This window comes from Crocodylus siamensis, chromosome 1, assembly GCF_052110815.1.
Source record: "Crocodylus siamensis isolate JL-2025a chromosome 1, ASM5211081v1, whole genome shotgun sequence".
NCBI classification, from domain to species: domain Eukaryota; kingdom Metazoa; phylum Chordata; order Crocodylia; family Crocodylidae; genus Crocodylus; species Crocodylus siamensis.
In genome coordinates, this window is record NC_143395.1 from 386,540,667 (window position 1) to 386,560,240 (window position 19,574).

At 38.3% G+C, this 19,574-nt stretch overlaps 1 protein-coding gene across 2 annotated transcripts in view; it reads right to left on the reverse strand.

The window, feature by feature from the left end:
* The window catches only part of ZMYM2 (zinc finger MYM-type containing 2), a 104,860-nt gene that overhangs the window by 65,055 nt on the left and 20,231 nt on the right, over window positions 1-19,574 (reverse strand). For both annotated transcript variants that reach the window (XM_090029263.1, XM_090029254.1), the window contains 3 exons: window positions 8,198-8,348; window positions 7,246-7,361; window positions 342-458 (listed from right to left, as the gene is read on the reverse strand). In XM_090029263.1, the coding sequence (XP_089885389.1) occupies window positions 342-458; window positions 7,246-7,361; window positions 8,198-8,348 (384 nt within the window). The remainder of the gene's footprint in view (window positions 1-341; window positions 459-7,245; window positions 7,362-8,197; window positions 8,349-19,574) is intronic.

A 19,574-nucleotide genomic window follows, 5' to 3' on the forward strand; every position in this document is an offset into this window, starting at 1 on the left:
ATCTAGGTCAGTTATATCAATAATAGATGTAAAGGAGATGAAAGCAGACTTCAAGCCTGAGTTAAAAAAAAAATCCTTTTTCCCTCCTTAATTCTAGAGACTTCTTTGCTATTTTATATTATCCATACACAGCACAGAGTTAAATATGTTAGTTTCCATCATTAAAAAATAAGTTGGACATTTTTTGTAACTACCTCACTTACTACATAAGAAGTTTCAATAGATTTTTTTTTATACTACCTACTTAGAGATAAACAAATACAATGCTGGTTTAAACCTTTGCAGATGACCTTAAGTATGCTTAACCATCCCTAGTTCTGCATCCAGACTAAAGAACTTACTTCCCACTCCAGTACTTCTGGCTTTGAACAGAAAGAACTTTTGCAATAATTGCATTTCAGCTGAATATCACTTGGAGAAACAAACTGACCATTGGTTGAAGACTGCACACTAAGAGTCTGAAAAATATAAAAATGTACATATATCACTGTATGGGAAAGCATTTCACAAGTTAATATTTTTCTTAATTCTGAAAATACTTTTACTAATGTTAAATGGTTACTGAGAATTTGGGAGATTGATATATAAAATTCAGGAGCTTTTCTTAAGAGGCAATACAGGTGAGCAGTTTTGTCTTGATTCTTTTTCCTCAACTCTGATTACTTTATAGGGCTCCTACAATTGCAGAGTCTCCAGCTATTCTTGATGCAGTCTACTTATTTCACCTTTGATGATCTTCTGCCTTGATTCTTCTACATTTTCCTTCTACCATACTCAGTCTTCAGGGCCTCTCTCTGCCTGATTTTTGTATACATGTATGCACACTGAAAAGTAGTCCAAGACCAGGGATGACTTCATTATTAACTGCAAAGTCATACAGCTTAAAATAAACACAATTCCCATCTTGGGCTATCCTTTTTATCTCAAGAGGTTTTACAGGGAAACAACCAGACAAAGCAATATCTGTACCAAAAAAAACAGACTGAGGTAGAGGAATGCTACTCTGCCCTCAGGCAAAAAAGCCTGGGAAGAGATGGGTCTTGCAACAGGTCTTAAAAGGTCAAACATGAAATCTAGCAGACCAATCAAGAAAATAAATACAAAAGTAAAGGGTCTTCCAATGAGAACACCCTGAAACCAGGTGTCCGATCACTCCCACTTCACTCCTCCACACTAATCCTAATCTAGGAAATGCCAGTTAAGCATCCCAGTTCACCTCAACTACCATGGCAAGGAAAGGCGCTATCAGACAGCTAAATCTCAGATCACTCAGGGCTGTGAAATCAGAGACCCCATGAATTCCAACTGAAGGTATAGAAGAAGCCAGAGCCACAACAGATAAAGAACTCAGCTGCAGAACTACTATACTACAGCCTTTCAAAGGTAATATAAACCCATTGCAGATACCATCCTTTGCACAACACTAGACCAACCAATAAGTTGGGTCTCAATGCTAGTTCATCTCAGATGATGGAAATCTGAAGAACCAAGAAGAGAATACAAATTTCCTTACACCTGTCTTGTCGGTAGCCTTTTCAGAGCAGGACAGATTATAAATACATGTGCAGCAGGAAGACATTTTTAAAGAGAGAGGGAGCTAATCAGTTTAAATTGACCATTCAAATCAGAGTAATTCCAGTTTTTTATCTGATTTCAACAGCTATGTCAGTTAAAAATGATTACTGGCTTGTCTAAGATCAATTCTCCTGGGACATTTTAAGTTCTTTAGGATCCATTTACACTATGAGAATCTGAAACAAAGCTGTAGTCATACTGATGCAAATCCTTACTACAGAGAAGACATTCCCCAGTATAAAGCAAGCCAAATGCTGACACACCTTTACCAAATATGACCTATCCCACCAGTCAACTGTGCAGTTTTAATTAAGTCTAGCATAATGATGCTCATACACATTATGCAATGCAAAAATTTCAGGGATTGTAGTGTTGACTTTCTTCTGCTATGTTGAATACAGTTCCCTTCTGTAGAGAATTTCATCATATTTGGCTTCTTCCATTGTTTGAAAAAGCCATATCAGGCTTGAACTGGGAGGTAGGCATATGCTGAGAAAAGCAGCTACAACCTGCTATACTTTAAAAAACTACATATGCAATTATGAAGTCAGTAGTTCTCTCTACATGTAATGCTGGACTGACTACCAGAGGTTATTAAACTATGGTTCTATAAGTATGGGTATTTTGCTCAAAAAGCTAACAGTTTGGCTGTATTATTTTGTTAGTTTCTTCAATTTCTTTTTAGTTTTGCTTGCTTTTTATTTCTTCATTTGCTTTTTAAAAACTCTTATTACTGAAGATGCTCTCTTGTTTCCCTCCAGGTTTCAGAGAAGAAAGTACAGTAGGACTAGAGAAAAAGATATCTCCCCTGAGTCCTTCAGGTATGTATTCACAAATGCTCCCCACCACCTACTCCCCACATAGTACAGTGGAGGCCCCAGACAGTATACTGACTGGGAAATGAGGAAACACTGGAGGACCGTGCAGGTCTAAAGGATATTTTCCTTATTTGCTCAGGAGTGCAAGAGATGCTGCTGAAATAACAGCTGGATGCCAATGGGAAATTCTAGAGCTGTAAGAAGTTGAGCAAGGCAAATGGTCATAGAGAAGAATGTTGTGTGCCCAAGTCTAAAAAGTACTATACATTTTTGTTTGTTTGTCTGTTCTTCTACAACGACCACCAAGAAACAAGGAACAGAGAATTAGCTTTATGACAAAGATGACATGAAACAATTGCTAGTAACTATTTTCCTTCTTTATAATGCATAACACTTAATTCAATATTAAAGGAGGTTTTGTTTATAAACAATTCAGCATCCTTCCCTCTTCAACTATAATATCAGACCTTAATACCGGAGGCCTACCATGTTTACCAGATAACCGCCAACACATCCATGGAAAGAACAGACTTCCAAATTTAAGATATTTCTAAAATAATCCATGCAAAAATGATTTTAAAAAGAACAAGCTAAAGCTTCCTTCAGCTTTTTTTCCACCCGTCTTTGAGTTCATCTGTAAGGCTGCTACTCTGCCTTCAGTTAAATCCTTATTTAAGTGCTATTTCTGCCCTGATGATTATGGTGAATCAATTAGATATGTATATTGTAATTTCTTCCCCCTAACATCTTTCTTTCCTTAAACTACAAGCTGTACAGAGCAATGTCCTCCTTAAATGCCTGGGAAGCATCTAATACAACATAGGTGTTACAGTTAAAACAAATAACACAGAAGAAAAAGTTTACAAGCTCATTAAAATTTTTTGCAGGTCACTTCTCACAACAAAAATCAATCTATATTGTACTTAATTAAAATTCTGTTTTAAGTTATACATTTATGTCCTTTTTTATTTTGATTACAAGCCAAAGCAGTCCCATTTGGCTGTTCTTGGGTTTGTACTTAATAGAAAAGACATGAGAAGTGCCAGGTACATCTGAGACTATCAGAGGCTACTCTCAGGTTTGTATGGAACCTGAACAAGAAGTTACCCTGGTTGCCAGTGTCAGAATAAAAGAGTGGAACAAATGCAACCTGGAATTGGACTGCGAGAACTAAAACATCGCTACAGCTACTTGTCTGGTGCTTGTCACTGACATCTGCATTGCACTGACAGACACCATGGTGGTCTGCCTTGATCAGAATAAGGGCAATTCAAATTTTGACAGTAATTCAGCTCACAAACGCACAGGCTGCAGATCTGCTAAGAAACCCAAAAAGAATACAGGCATACCAAATTTCTACAGATAAAACACACGTAAACAAATTAGAACTATTCATATTGTTCTTGTGTGGGAAGTAATGTAAACCAAAAATTCTTCAGTGTGCAAAATGTTTTCCCCTTATCAAATGGAAGTTTACTAGAGCATCTCCTAACCCATGATTGTCCCACATAGAATAACAGAAAATCAAGATTTGAAATACACCAAAGCATTTGGGGAGTAGGGGGAGAGAAAAAGAAAACTACAGGTCTCACCAGATGTTCTCTATTACTACCATACACACAGCATAGATTTTTATCACCGTGTCACACTCCCCCACTTGCTTTCATAACTTTTCCCTGCATGTCACTTTGATATACAGGAAAAATACTTAAACCACCAAACTGACAGTAAAGGAAAATAGTAAATGTCCCACCAGACTGCAAACAGAATGTCCAACATGCTGCAGCATATTTTACTTACAAAAGTCTGAAATATTAGATCTCCTCCACTCCCAAATTCAGCTCACACAAATATTGGAAGAAAACAGATGGCAAAACTTAACCAAAGGCAAACTATTTTAAAAGAACTTGCTCCAAGTAGCATTGAGGCTACTGGCAAGATGACATGGAGATAGATGTTCGTAGAGTAGTCCCTATATGCAAAAGGAAGCTTTAGCTTCCTTAAAAGTTACAGTCAAACACAACATCTTTCACCTGACACAACAGACCTACTAAGTGATAAGAAAATAGTGGGTGGAGATGGTAACATGATTCTGGACCAACTTCATACTCAATCCTGAACCATTACCTTAAGACCACTCAGGAATATATTTGGCACATGACAGAACAACTCAAGATAAAAGACACTAACAAACTGTTCTACCAGCAACCACCTATGGAATAACTGACAGCAGTTTTAGATTGCTTGTTCTTTCTTCCTTCTTAATTATAAGGATGAATGCATTAGCCATTCAAGGGACAATTCTATATTCTAGACTAGAATATATTGCACAGTGCATTACATCAACTGAAATGCTCAAATGCATTAAAAGTTTTTATTTGGAAATGAAAGGTTTGTTCGCTTCTAAAGGTGAAATGCTATTAAAACAATAAAACATAGCAACCTAGATTAAAAACAGACTGAAAGACTTTGGATGGAAACCTCACTTTGCATGTTCCACTTATTACTGCAGAATGTCCCATGGCTAGCAGAAAGGTAACATGCTGATGTCTAAGGCCTTAAACAATTCCTTTTCACAAAAGAAAGCAATGTAGGACTGGAAAGGACCACTTGGGTCACTAAATCTACAATACTCCCTATAGACTGAAGTACAAAGCTGTGCAGAACTGTTCAATATCCACTTCATGATGGTACTCATTCATATTGTATGCATTACCTGACTGTATCCTACTTTGAAAGGATTCCCTTTTTAAAACCACCTGATTATTCAAAAGGACAAAATGGGTTACTAGTGGCTGCATAATCATGTGTTTAAAAGGTAAAGCTAAATTATTTGCATCAGCCAACAATCGAGTCAATCTGAACCTTTATAAGCAAGTTAAATTATTTGTCCATCCCTGTAGTACTGCAGCACATAGTCATTTAACTAAAAAAAAAAATTACCACCTTGGTACAGAAGGGTAACGATAAGTATATAGTTTTCAACGTAGCCTCTTACGGTATAATATAGGTTCCTACCTGCATTTTAAATATAATATAAAACTAATGGAGCCCACCTTTCATTGGGAAATCTGGCTTTGGGAAGTAAATCATGCCATTAGAAACTGCTTCCATGGATCATGTCGCACTGAATGGAACAGTAGTTCTTCTCAGCTTGAATTCAGTCTTGCATAATTCACCCAAGAATTAGAGATATTGGGAATACTCCACACTAAACAGCCTGTGCTGCAGAACCTATGAACTCCCTGGACAGTGAAAACTAGAGGAAAATATGGTTCAGGTACTAAACTTTGGTGAAAATTAGATTATTGTCTTAGTTTAAGTAAGTGACTGTATATGACCCTAAGTCAGAAACCCGAAGTCACTGGATATACACAATTATCCCACTATGGCTCAAATAATTGGCTTCTGAGTCCAGATTGAAGACAATGCATATACACAATGTGGCTGCAGTGTGGCTGCCTGCAGATTAGCTGGGACAAGGACAATCTATGCTCAGGTGTGCCAACACTACCACTGCAATTTCAGTAGCAAGTTCTAGACAAAGGAAAATCAGCAAGCCATGATGACCATAGCAGAATTATCAGCTGTTCTCAAGATCACTGTTGAAATATTGACTCCTGCAAACCCTGGCAGAAGACTGTCCTTTAGTAACTTTATTCTTAACATTCAGAGAGATAGCAAAGGGTTGTTTTGGACAACTGCTTTTCAGCTTTGTGGAAATTCTGCTGAGTTCCATCTTGTTGAAATAAGAGGACAAGAACTGTACATGAGACTGCTGGAAGGGTCAATAGAAGTGGTATGGGTTATCACATTTTCAGTACACTGATGAAATGCAGCTTTATTTTGTTACTTAATCAAACAGAGAGTGTTGATGGAGGCCTTACCAAATGCTCTGATAAAGAGTAGAGCACAGATAACGGGTATCTGATGGAGGCTCATTGTGAACAAGGATAATGGTGGTTGGTAAAGAGAAACAACCATGTGATCCAGCAATAATTGCACCTGCTTCCTAACTGGGGTAAATACAAACTTGAATGACAAAGGAGAAAATGTCAAGGTAGCATTGGGACCCCAACTGCTGTTGCACAGTCATAAAACAATGTTAGGAAGATTTTCTTCTATTATGTTTAATCTTAAGACTGCAACAACTTCTTTCAGAGGCCTGGCTACTGATGCCTAAAGACCACCCAGAAACAGAAACTTACGAGAAGTGCAGCAGTTTACCTATAAGCAGTAGTTCAACAGGAGTATAGAGTACCAACGCTCCAGGGTACAAGTTGGTTACCTACTGAACCCTGGAGAGTCTGAATTATTAGTTTTCATCTACTGGTCCCTCAATGGCAGAGGAATCAAATATTTCAGAGAATGGCCCTGTCTCCAGGACAGATGATAGCGATTGCAGTTAGAGGCCCATGAACTACAGATCCCTCAGCTCAGCAGGCTTTCAGCAGGATATTCTTCAACTTTAGAATTTACCTCCACATGGTTTGAAAGAGCCAGAATTTGTTGACCTACTGCCAGGCTCACCTCTGTCCTCTGGCTTTTAGGAACGGAAAGATGTGATAAGAACTAATATTGGTTGGTGTGGTGGGAATATTCACTGGAGTTTACTTTTTGGCTGTTTATTTTCATAGGTTTGAAGACAGCAGATAGCTTCATAAAACTAAAACTACTTTTCTGTCAAACTTGCCTCTGTCCCAGGATAATCTTTTTTTCATATTAGTCATATATTGAAACAAATAGGTTACATAAAGGCCTGGTATTTTAATATGCATATTTTTAACACACATGTATACACAAATAGTTGTATATATATGTAGGGAGGAAAAGATTTAACACAACAGCTAACCTGAAATTTAGCTACACAACTGGAACTGCAAAAGTTGTACAGTTTTCCATCGGGCATTGTGGCTTGATACTGAGGTAAAGAGTTTCGTTTACAAAAGTGGCAAATAATTCCCATACCTAAAAGAAAAATGTAATTTACAAAGAAAATAAATGCAAGTAATTTTATATACACTTCTTGGGTATTAAGTCATCACTTCCCCACCATCCATGTAAAAATCTAAATTTGGTTCTTAACTTTTCCAACCACAAACCTCACTCCTAAACAAAAAACAAAACGTGTTAAATTTTGCTGCTCTTGCTCATTAAAATTAAGCATTAGCTTGAAGTAAAATAGTTTTTTGTTCTTATTAAAAGTGTACTACTCTTGTTCAATTCAGTGTTCATATTGGCTTACTATCTCCTATCAATCAAGAATAGGTACATCCTGACTGATGTACCATTCCCAACACTCTTATTCTTAGCTAAAAGACTTCTGTAGGGGGAGAACTGTAGTTGCAATACACTAAACACATAGGCAGAACTTATCTAATATTTCTTGGTGCAAGAGACTGAGTACAACCTACATGCATGAAGATTATATTGTATACTCCTGTATGTTGCAGAATCAGGTACGTTATTCCTTATGTCTCAAAATCCCTCCTCAATCCCTGCCCTCCACACCCCCAGGGAACTTGAAAGCCTCGTAACAGTGAGAACTGTTTGAGGGATCAAAAACGGTCACAGTGGGGAAGGCTGCAATTATTAAAGTGGGAAAGTACTACAATATGGACTCAAATATTTATCACAAATATTTTTGACAGATCTATAAAGCTCACAGGAGAGCGATGAGCTCTAAAATTTACAAATTTATTTGAAAGCAAAAAAACAATCAAAATTTGCAAACTTCATATTCCTTAAAAAAAATCATATCTATTCTTTATCAGTGATGAAAATCCACCATCCTTTTCACTTACTTTGTGATTTTGCATATTTTGATTTGTATGTGTTCATGCATGCAGTTGAGCAGTATGGCTCCATATATCCATTAGGTCCTATGCACTGAGTCATGTCAAAAAACCTGCACTGAGCTCTGCAGCCAGTACAAGGTGTTAATTTGCCATATTTCTAAAACATAAAACAAAGCAAAACAATACATTAGTTATAACTGTTTTTTTAAAGTTGTTAAAACAAGTATAAAGACCTTTCCAACATAAATACATGTTTTTCTCTGCAATGCATTTATCACTATGGCTGGGTTTCTTTCAGGGTGAGAGGGGAGCTGGCTAAAAGCATTTAAAATTGAAAAGCATTGAAAACAAATGGTATTAGAACTTAGGTATGGCCTAGCGAGTACAAGAGTCTGGAAGTAGCCCTGGTTCATCCCTCCTTCCTAACTGAATAACTGATACAATAAGAGGAGAATGAGTGGAAAAAGGAAAGGAGAAAAGAGCACAGAACCAAAAAAAAAAAGAAGTTAAAAAAAAGGATATCCTAGGGACCAGAAAAGGACTTCACCTGTACATGGAAGAAAAGCGTGAAGAAACAAGCAACAAAACTGAAAATAGAAGGATACACAGGAATTGTGTTAAATGTCAAAACCACATTAAAAAGACTTACATGTAACTGCACAAAATGTTTGCATCTCACATGCAAGCAATATGCCAGGTTTAATTTTCAAGGGCTCCTAAAATACTTTTTGTCAGCTTGTACTCAAGAATGTGACAGAGGGCCATGAACAAGTACAATTCTTCTAGCATCAGTTACAAAATAGTTTTGGGCGATATGCTGTGAAATAAGACTCCTACTATTTCATGCTGAGAAACGTGGGAACTACAAATGCATGCTGTTACTACCATTAAACTTAACATTCTTATTCTTCTCCAAACTGAAGCTTGCTAGCTCTTATAACTTCTGAGATTAGATTTCTTAGCTTCGTAATATACTGGAGGCAGCTCAGCAATATCTAGCAAAGCTGCTACATACCTCAGCTGATCAGCTAGCAAAGTTGAGACTTCCAGTGAACCACAATGATTCCAACCCTACAGTAGCAATGTACTGATTTTGGATGGCCCTCATCAGTTGTACTCAATGACCAATTGTTCAAGGAGGAGAACAAGTACACTCTAAAACCATGCAGATAAACCAAACTGTGCCAGCACAATCTCATATGCTAATATCAATGTAAAAAGGCAATATATACATTTTAACAGTTCTGATTTCTTACATATCTCAAAGTTAGACAAGTAGCACGTGTGCAGAAAAGGATCAGCAACAGGCCGACCACATGGGCCAGTCACCTCTCTCTATAAAAGCACACCACTTCCCATAGTGACCATCTTGAACTTTCAAATGAACAAATCAGGGATTAGCAACATTTTCTGATGATGGGCCAGAATGACCCTGCTCAGGTCTGAGATAGGCAGGCACTAGGACCTGCCTGCCTCCGCTGCTTCTCTCTACTGCCCAACTGCAGTGCAGCACAGGCAGAGCCCTGTGCCTTCACTAAATCCCTCACTGCCCCGCTGCAGCAGAAATAAAGCCCCGTGGCCCCCAATGCCTCCAACCCCTGATATAGATGATTCACATGTCTAAGTTAGGCAAAGACATTATAATGTTTTTGGAAAAGATCTTGCCCTTTTTAAGTCCAATTAGCCAGCTTTCATTGTACTGTTTATCAGGAGTGATTTCCCTAATTGCTCCCCAAAATTATTCATGACCCAAATCCAGGGGAACAAAGTTCAGAGAGTCTTCCACATCTGCTTCATGTAGTATCTGATCTGGTACATCAAGGGTATAGCAATCCTATAGACAATGGGAATATGGTCTGGATACCTTTGTTTCTTCTTGGTAGGCAGAAGGTAGGATAGTGGAGACTTAACTGGTTCAGAGAAGTATGAGCTTTCATAGGCAAAAACCTACTTTGTCAGGTGTAGTCAGATAAAGTAGTTTAGTCAACCACTGGAAACACTTCTAAATGTCCACGTCCTCAGAGCAAGGGTTCAAGGTATTGCAATGCCTTCTGCTTCATGATCTGTGCAAGCTACTTGCTATGTATATCTATTGCATCTACAGTATAATTAGGTCCATGCTGAGGGTATTCACCGGAACAGATAAAAACCGGAGGGGGGTGCATGCACACGTGTGTGCGCTTGCACATACATGTATGTGGGGGGGAGAGAAAAAAGTGAGGAATTAATCAATCATTTTAAAAGGGAAACAGGATATTTCTAGTCAGACAACACCCGCATAATTTGTCCTACAATCCATCACAAAATCTCCCTTCGGCAAATGCACTTCTTGCAATCAACTTATATTCTTCCCCCTGGAGTGCTGAGGAAAAACAAGTGAGAATGAGCTTAAACAGCAAAAATTAAATAATTTTGAGCTACACTGAGAAATGGAAAAGACTTGAAGACAGAGTCTACCCTGGACTAGAATCCAAGAAGAAAGTATTTGATTTACTTTACATTTTGTGCAGAGAACTCAAAACCCCAAAACAAAATCTAAAAAGATTGATGCAAATAGATTAAAAGGTGACCTGACAGAGCCCAGCAGCAGATTCAGGAAAAAAGGTTGACAAATTAATGAAGATTTCACAGCATTTAGACCTAGAAAGGAGAGACACCAAATGAAGTTAAGGCCTTGAAGTAATCCAGAACTCCAGAAGGCAGAAAGTTCTAAAATCAACTGGAATCAGTTTGAGAAATGGGTTATGCAACCCATAAGTTTGTTTATGGGTGGGCAGAACCTCTGTTGCAGTTACACAGACTGTACAAGCTGAAAAAAAGCTGTACCTATTCCTTGATCAGAGTTTTCCTGTAGCATTCAAGGATAAGACTGGGGTACATAACTATAGATGGACAGTCATCCAAATACAGTACAGAAACCAAGAAGAAAGAAAAAAGACTGTTTGGTATGTAAAAAGGAACTTATTTGCTACAAGGAATAATGTGCTATGGGCTGAATGCAAATCGGGAAATCAGGAATGCATCTGAGACAAGTGGCTGAAGAAACTGGAGAAAGCTATTTTAAAAGAACTGACCTCCTCTGTTGTCAGTTAGACTGTCACTGCCAGACACACCTGTTATGCCCCCTTGCTACTGAAGTCTCTTCATCTTTCAACCAACATATACCACCATACAGCAATCATCTACACCCCCTTGACCTGTCAAGGCATACTAATTGTTGAAGTAAACTCAGTTTTGTTTCTAACTTTGTAACCTAATCCTCCTATGTCTATCATTTCCATTTTATTTGTCACTCAAGTCATGCCTCTGAGTAAACTACTGTATTTATTTGCATACCACACATCCTTGAAGAAGGTGCATACCACACATCCTTGAAGAAGGTGCATACACACCTCTTTTTGGGAATGCAGAATGAAGAGAAAAAAAAAAACGTTTTTCCAGAGTGCCCCCTGACATGGTTCCAACTTTATAACCCAGTCCACCTATGCCTATCATTTCTATTTTATTCTTCATTCAAGTCACACCTTCCAGTAAACTACCATATTTATTTTCATACAACATATACCTGAAAAAGACAAGCGCATACATCTTGCTTTGGAAAGGCAGAATGAAGAAAACAAACTATTTTTCCAGTTGTCCCGGACATGGTAACAACTCATCCAAGGCTGAACCCTCTGGCTGAATCGACCAGGGGTCGAATTCAGCTGTCACTTACTCACCTTTGCCCTGCAGCTCAGCCAACAGCTAGTGCCAATTGGTCAATGACTGCCAAAGGAGTAAACCTGTAGCTGTTGGCCCTGCAGAAGGGGGAGAGGGTATGGCACTGATCACACCCCTGCTCTACGCAGCCAAAGGTTTCAGCCCTGGCTGAAACTGAGCTGAGCACAGCCTGTTGCCACCCTTCTAACATACCCCCCTTGCTGCCATTCCCATGCAGGAATCACTTTCTTTGCTTAAGATACCTGCCCCAATTTCAGATGGTCAAGTTTCAGGGGGAAAGTTGTATGTGATATGTGAATAAAATGTGGTAACTTCTTCAGGGTAGCAGTAGTGTTACTATAAAGTCTATGAAACACCTACTTCACTTTTTCATGGAAGTCAAAGCAGAACACAAAACATCAAAACAAACATACACCATCTTGCAGTGTCAAAAGATCAAACATTTTTATTTTAAGGAAGCATAACAGATTCTAGAGATGAGGTAAGGCAGTGACTGCCAACCTTTCTGGCAAGTGTGCCACAAATTAGCCCCATATCCTCCCCAAGTGCCACTCCAATCCTTTTCCCTTACTCTTTCTTCTCCCTGACCAATCTGCTGCTCTACTTTCTACTCCCTACCCTATCTGCCACTGTGCTGCTTGCCCCCTCCCAAACCTGCTGCATGCTAAGCACAGGCTGTCTGTGACACTTATGGCACCAATGCCATAGGTTGGCTACCCCTGGGGTAAGGTACTTGAGGCAAACAAATTACTGACTGTGGCAGATGTGTAGGGATAAACTGTTTGGAAAGTAAAACAAATCAGGGGAGAAGGGGATTGAGAAAGCAAGATGCTATCTTCAGGGACTGGATATCAAGTGTCTCAGAGACCAAGAATAGTGGAGATGTACATGTACATAACCAGAGTGGAAGTGTGGGATGAAGAATGCAACAGATTCTTTCTTCAATTGATGACTCCAGGGAATTTGTCCACAGGAGCAGTAGACATGTGTGTTGTACGCATCTGTAGAAGTGCAGATATTATGACACTTTTAGGAGGTGAGCTAGAAAGAAAATACAGAAGTTTCACCAGCTCACCCCTCACCGCTGTAGAGCCCATAAATGCAGAAGGATATAGAATATTTTTTCAAATTGTCACTGTTTATTTGAGAGGCTATACACCATGAGGAGCTTGAAAGTACAGGAACCATTTCTTAGTCTCCTAATGAAGACAACATTTGAATAAAACTTGAAAACTGACTGGTACAAGAGATGAATAATGCAAAACCGACACCTAATTTAGATCAATCTACCAATCCCTTCTATAGCTCACCCACCCAGCTTTGAATCCACTCAAGATATATTAGAAATGAAAATTTTATTAAATGTGCAAAACACCTCATTTCAGTAATGGCTGGACACGTCTATACGTGCATATTAATGCAACACAATCTTCAGCACAATAAGCTTATCAAATCAGAATTTACTGCTTCCAGGTGCCACATTTATACATGTGCCTCAGACCCCGGCACGTTGAGCCAGGTCAGAGCAGTGGCTGGCAGGGAACCTGGGGGGACAGCCTGCCAGCCTACGGCTGCTCCAACCTGGCTCAGCGTGCCACAGAGGGGCTGGCTGGGGCACAAGAGTGTTCCTGTGTAGGGCTAGCAAGCAGGCAGCACCCTCACTGAAGCATCCCCGTGCCTTAGCCAGCTGGCTCAGCAGCTATATGTGGGTTGCTGTGTACAAAAACGCTGCAGCAGGGTAGTACTTGTATTTATAAATACTACCTTGCTACAGTGCTTATTAGTTTCCTGCAGCCTAATAGGACTGCATGTGTAGATCCCAAAATGTTTACTGTGGAGCTAATTAGTCTACTCTGCACTAAACGTCTCATGTAGATGTGCCCACTGTGATTTTTTCCACATTTTAATTCTGCCCCTCAATTTAAATGCAACATTGAATTTTGTAGTGACAAAGCACAGGTTTTAGAAGCTGGCAAGGGGAAGCTATTGAAAAGCTCTCCATTAATATTAAGGGCTTGGAAAACCACTTGAAATGGTGTTTAAATCCTAGTAAGGTCATCAGCAATTAGTGGATTTACTAACTAATTTTATCACCAAGGGAAATAATAGATCTCTTAGCAGCAAAGGAACAAAGAAAGCTTGTCATGCTGGTAACAGTGAGGGTATTGGTGGGAAAAGATGAAGGACTACGTGAAAACAAGGTAGAGAATCCATACCCACATAAGTCTACAGAACTTCTGAGAAATAATCATAAGGAGGTAACTTGTAGTAAACAAGTCTAAGACAGAGAGGGCAAGACAATTAATGTAAAGATGCTCAAAGACAGAAGAAAGGGCCTCTGAAGAGCAAGGGTGGGTATAAGTTTGACCTCTACGGTAGCCTGAGAAAATGAATTGCACAAGTTATGTGGAAAAGCGCCAGGTTTGATAGATGCAGGAAAGTGCTAGGTCTTGAGCAACAAGCAGAACTGCTAGAGCTTGCAACCTTTAGGGCTAAAATTGGATGGGAAACAGAAATATGACTGCAACTGAAGAGAGGTGGAAAAGGCAAAAGGATCAAGCCCATATTTCTGGATATACATTTTGTACGTCATCCTGAAACATCGAGGGAGGAAGACACTTCCCCTATTCAACCTACCACCCCAAGAAAGGAGTTCCATTTTTCCTTATGTTACCCATAGAAATAAACTGACACTGACCATACAAATAAGGATAAAATAGTAGTTTCTCTCAAGCTGATGTACAGACATAAGAATACTTCAGATTTCCCTTTACTATAACCCTATTACCTTACCCTCCTGTAGTTGGCACCAGCAGACAAAACTGGAAGATTGGGTGGTCGTAATTCTCATTGCCCTACCAAGGCAGTGTAGTGTTCAAGAGGGTCTCACAGCCAGATGCAGAAAAAATTGTCAGTAATAGTCTGGAAAGCAAATATTTATGGATCCATGCAAAACAATACAATGATCAATCACATCAGATGCAGAATTATGTGCATGATGCTGTCTGGACACTGTCTCTAACAACTTCCCCAAGTGAAAGTCAGAAGAGCCAGAAGTTTAAGAAGGGAGACTGATGAACAGAACAGAACAGAACAGAACAGACAGAGCAGAATTTAAAATGTGATAAGTGGCAAGTGGGGAAAATTAAAGGAAAATTAAACATGAATAAGTAAGGGGAAAGCTTGACAACAATTCCTTTTGAACAAGTACAATATGCAAGTGGACAACTAGAAAGCTTGTTTGTATATTTTTACACTGGACATACACATGCTGTGGAGTTTTTGCTTAAAACAATATTGAAACAAGGAAATAAATCAAAGTGTTCCTGTCTCAGATTTACTATTTTCAGCATCATGTGAGGAAAATTAGATGAAGTAGGACTGTGTCCTCCCACTCAGAAATCCCCATTCAGGGTGAACTCCCTCAGTTGGCCCTCACTGCAACTGGGAAGGAACAGCATTTTATAATAATCTGATTAAGAGATGACTGCAGCTCTCTCCCCCTTTCCCCAGGAGCACATCCATATCGCTATTTCTCTGAAAAACTTAGGACAACTGGGCTCAAATACATGCTCTAAGCAGCAGACAGCAAAAGAAGGAACACTACATGTATGAAAAGAAAGCCAAAAATCAAAATACGAAATGGGTACTCTGATCTAGCATTAAATGTCAGTTCATGCAAGGATTTAGAGAGGAGGAAAAAACTGCTAGTCAGGTCAGCAATACAGCAGCATACAAGTGCAGGTTAGGATCTAGTCAAATTAAGCACAAGCAGAATTCAACCCATTTTAACTTGAGCTAGCTAAAGTTAAGGTACAGATAAGGTTAAAAGTAGTGTGATCAAAACAATGCCACTGATTTATGACCAAGAATAAGCCTGCCAAGCCAGCACCCCAAACCTACTAGCAACCCAAGACAATCAGGGACAGCAAGTTTCTTAAGAAATTCTACTGATCAGTTAGCAAAAATAAGGAACATAGATATTCATAAGAGGTACAAATAAACTAGAACAAGACACTATTTATTTTCTTAAATACAACTGCACAATAGATACGTTTGGGTTTTACTTCGACCTGTGGTAAAGGTATAAATGAGATTACTGATTCTAGAAATGAACTATAGGAAGTATCTGCTCAAATGGGTAATAGGGTAAAAGATTACCTGCAAAAAATGTTACTCAGTTTTTCCTTCAGTTGCTCTTGGCAATAATTTAATAGACTCCCCTGTAGATATTATCTTGTTTTCTTTGGTTAACCATTTTCCTCTCTAGAGACACTCTTTGAGTTGCTTCTTGCCTCTCCCAAGGCTGAAGAATTTTAACTTCAGTAAAACTAAAAAGGGTTATTTTAGGATCTCCTAACCTTGAAGTACTCTTCCAAGTCTAACAGATGCTTTCAGGGGAGTTTTCCAGACATTTCACCTAAATTTTTTTTTAGCCATACTTATATTATAAAAAGCTACCCACAAAACCTTGTCAGCTAGAGGCATGGAAATATCACAATCCAGGGGCAACATAGCTCCACTAGTGAACCCCTAGCATAGATGCTGTTCTGCTCACAAGACGCAGCTTCTACCAACTGAGCTCCTGTTGCGTCAGGGAGCTGGTGTAAAGCTGACAGCAGAATGCTACCTTCTGCCTGTTGAACTAAATGCATACCAGGGGGCCCAGCTAACTTGATGCTTATCACCACTGTTAAAGTATCAGCAGAACAGCACCCATAGCATAAACACACAGTTGATGGTACTCAGTTGGTGCCACCATAAATACTTGGTCTCCCTCCTGAATATTAACCTACTTAAAGAATAACATTTCAATAGGTTTTTCTACCTATTATGGCTTCCATTCTTCCCTTATATGTAATTTCTTCCACTAATTCATTTATTACTTTTCACCAGTTTCTTTTTAGTTTACTTGGTATCTTTCAGTCACAGAAGCACTCAGTCATATGCCAGATTCACCAGTGCTCCATTAGGAGGGAGCACTTATCTCCTCAGTATATAACCTGAATGATAGAATTTTCAAACAAAACAAAGGCATTACTGACTTAAACTGTCTTTGGAAATTGGATGCAAGACCCCAGGTAATGCAAAATATATAAAATAACCAATTTGAAAATGAGACTCTGGTACTTCTGAACATTTATTTTGTCTCTAACATTTGTCTTTCCAGATCAAGAATAGCACTGTCTCCTTTTATCCTGTCTTCCCCACCAACATATTGTAGCGTAAAGAACAGAGATACCCCCATATCAAATCATGACCCATTTGCCCTTACTCTCCACAACCGTTCCGCCATCCAGAAGCCATAATTATTTTATTCTGTGAACAATTTCATTTCTTAGTGTCTAAGAAAAAAAGACTGTATGTGATAAATTATGAAGACTACTAGTTCAAAAACAGTTTTTTTAAAGTATTTATTTCACAAATATGGATTAAGTATGTAGGTAGATACAAAAATTATGCATCATTTCTAATTTATTACAACTACATTTTAAAAGAAACTGATTGGAGTATAACATTGTTTTATACAAACCTCACAGCAAGAGACCTATTTATTAAACAATTTCTTGACCATAGGAGAAATATATTCACTAGAAATATTTGTTATACTACACAAATGATAAAATGGCTTTATGACATAGGTGTGGCTATATGTTTCCCCACCTCTTCCTGCATTACTGTTTCTACACAGGGAGGATTAAAAATTAGAGCAGAAGTCCTCCCATTTCTTTCCCAAGCTACATTCTTCTTTAAAGTAAATGTAAATCAAACCAAACAAACAAATCCTTTCAAAAAAGAGAACTAGAACTAATGTATAAAAGCAAGCTACATTTTACCTATAAGTACCCATTGCTAGCAGTGACAGCAATGAGGTTTCCATCGTCTAAACTAGGTTTTTAAAGGAATTTTAAACATATTAACTTTGAAAATCCTATTGCTGAATAAGACTACCTAGTTGTACCCATCAGTCAAAAAATACCAGACACACCAAATTACCCACAATTTCTTCAAATGCAATTTAAAAACGTAAATGCTCACTGCTAGACAAGGAGTTGTTATAAAAATTAATTCTGTCCCAAGTTGCCTTGTCACCCATACTAAAGACACACTGGAAACAATTAATAAATTTTGGGGCATGCCTCTTTTAAACCAGCAGCAGGGTGGTGTGCTGTTGTAGCCCTGACAGTCTTGGAAACATGTAAGATGCCCTTGTTTTCATTTAAACAATACTTTTAAGTACTATTAACCAACTGCTGTGTCAATTACATTTGAAAACCTGACTATGAATTAAGTTTGGTCACTATCAATCCCACTGTTAAGCCATTAGAAATTAATTTTTTCACAGCCCATAACAATTCCCTGACCCACTCCGTCCAAGGGTAACAAAGTATCACAACAGAAGTTAGGCTTTGTTAGTACAAAAGTCTGCTACTGGCAAGGGATACAGCATTAAAAAAAACATTAAGATTCACTTAACTTCATGCTAATGCATAATACCCACTACTAATAGTGAAACTTCCTAATAATGCTAATCTCCCACTATCACACTATGGCATACAACTTCCCATCAATGCCATGTCACCTCTTTTTCAAATGTGTCTACACACAATAGTACAAAAATATCTAGAGACTGCACAGTGTTTTCTATCATGTATAGAAGATGCAGATTTGTCATTTCACCACTCATAATTCCATGCTCACATGGCATTTCAGCAATGCATTTTTTGGTTCTGTGGGAAAGTCCCAGGTTCAAAGTTAATCTTGTCTTTTTTGTTCCTTCAAGAGAGCTTATTCAAGGTTTCTCCAAGTCTTTCCATGGCTTCCGTGCATGCCTATGCTTTTAGTATCTTGAAAAACCTATTCTGCCCCTTTTGGTTTTGCTCTGTGATAAAACAACAAGGCTCATGTTATGCTTTCAGTTATGCTATTTATACATATAATACATTTTCAAAAGTATTGCTTGGGTATTGCAAAAGCACAAGGAAAAAAAAGAATAAAATTAGCAGCACTTAGCATTCAAATACAGATCACTTTATGAAACCTTTTAAAATTTGATACCAAGTTTCTTGATATAGAAAGAAATGAAGAAGGATCCTCAGTATAGGCTGACACACCACTCTCTCTCAAAGCAGCTATAGTAAAACAATAAATATATCACCTTATGTTTGAAAAGATCAAACTCCCAAAGTAAAGAAACACTTGAATGAAAATACAGATATATCTTCTCAAAAGTAGTAAAAACACAGACCCTACAAGCTTAACACTCCATATACTAGGTCACCATGACAAGATGCACACTATGAAAAACAATTTCCATAATATATTCCAACTTCAGGAACACCGGTTTTGAATTAACTGACTACAACGTGAAATAGCTTGACCAACATTACGTTTAGTTTGCCCTAAAGCGACCTGTCCAAAAGCAAAAGTGCAAAAAGAATATTATTCAGAAGTCCATTTTGGGCTGGACTTAAAAAAAAAAAAAAAGAAAAAAAAGAAAAAAAAACACCTATAAAAAGCTAAAAATGTTGGGAGTACCTGGAAGCCAAGTAAAGACAGAATGAAAATCTCATAACCCCAACACAGGAAGTAATAACAGTAAACCCTAGCTTCGGACTGGGGGAACCATACAACTGAAAGGAAGGCAATAAGGCACAAATAT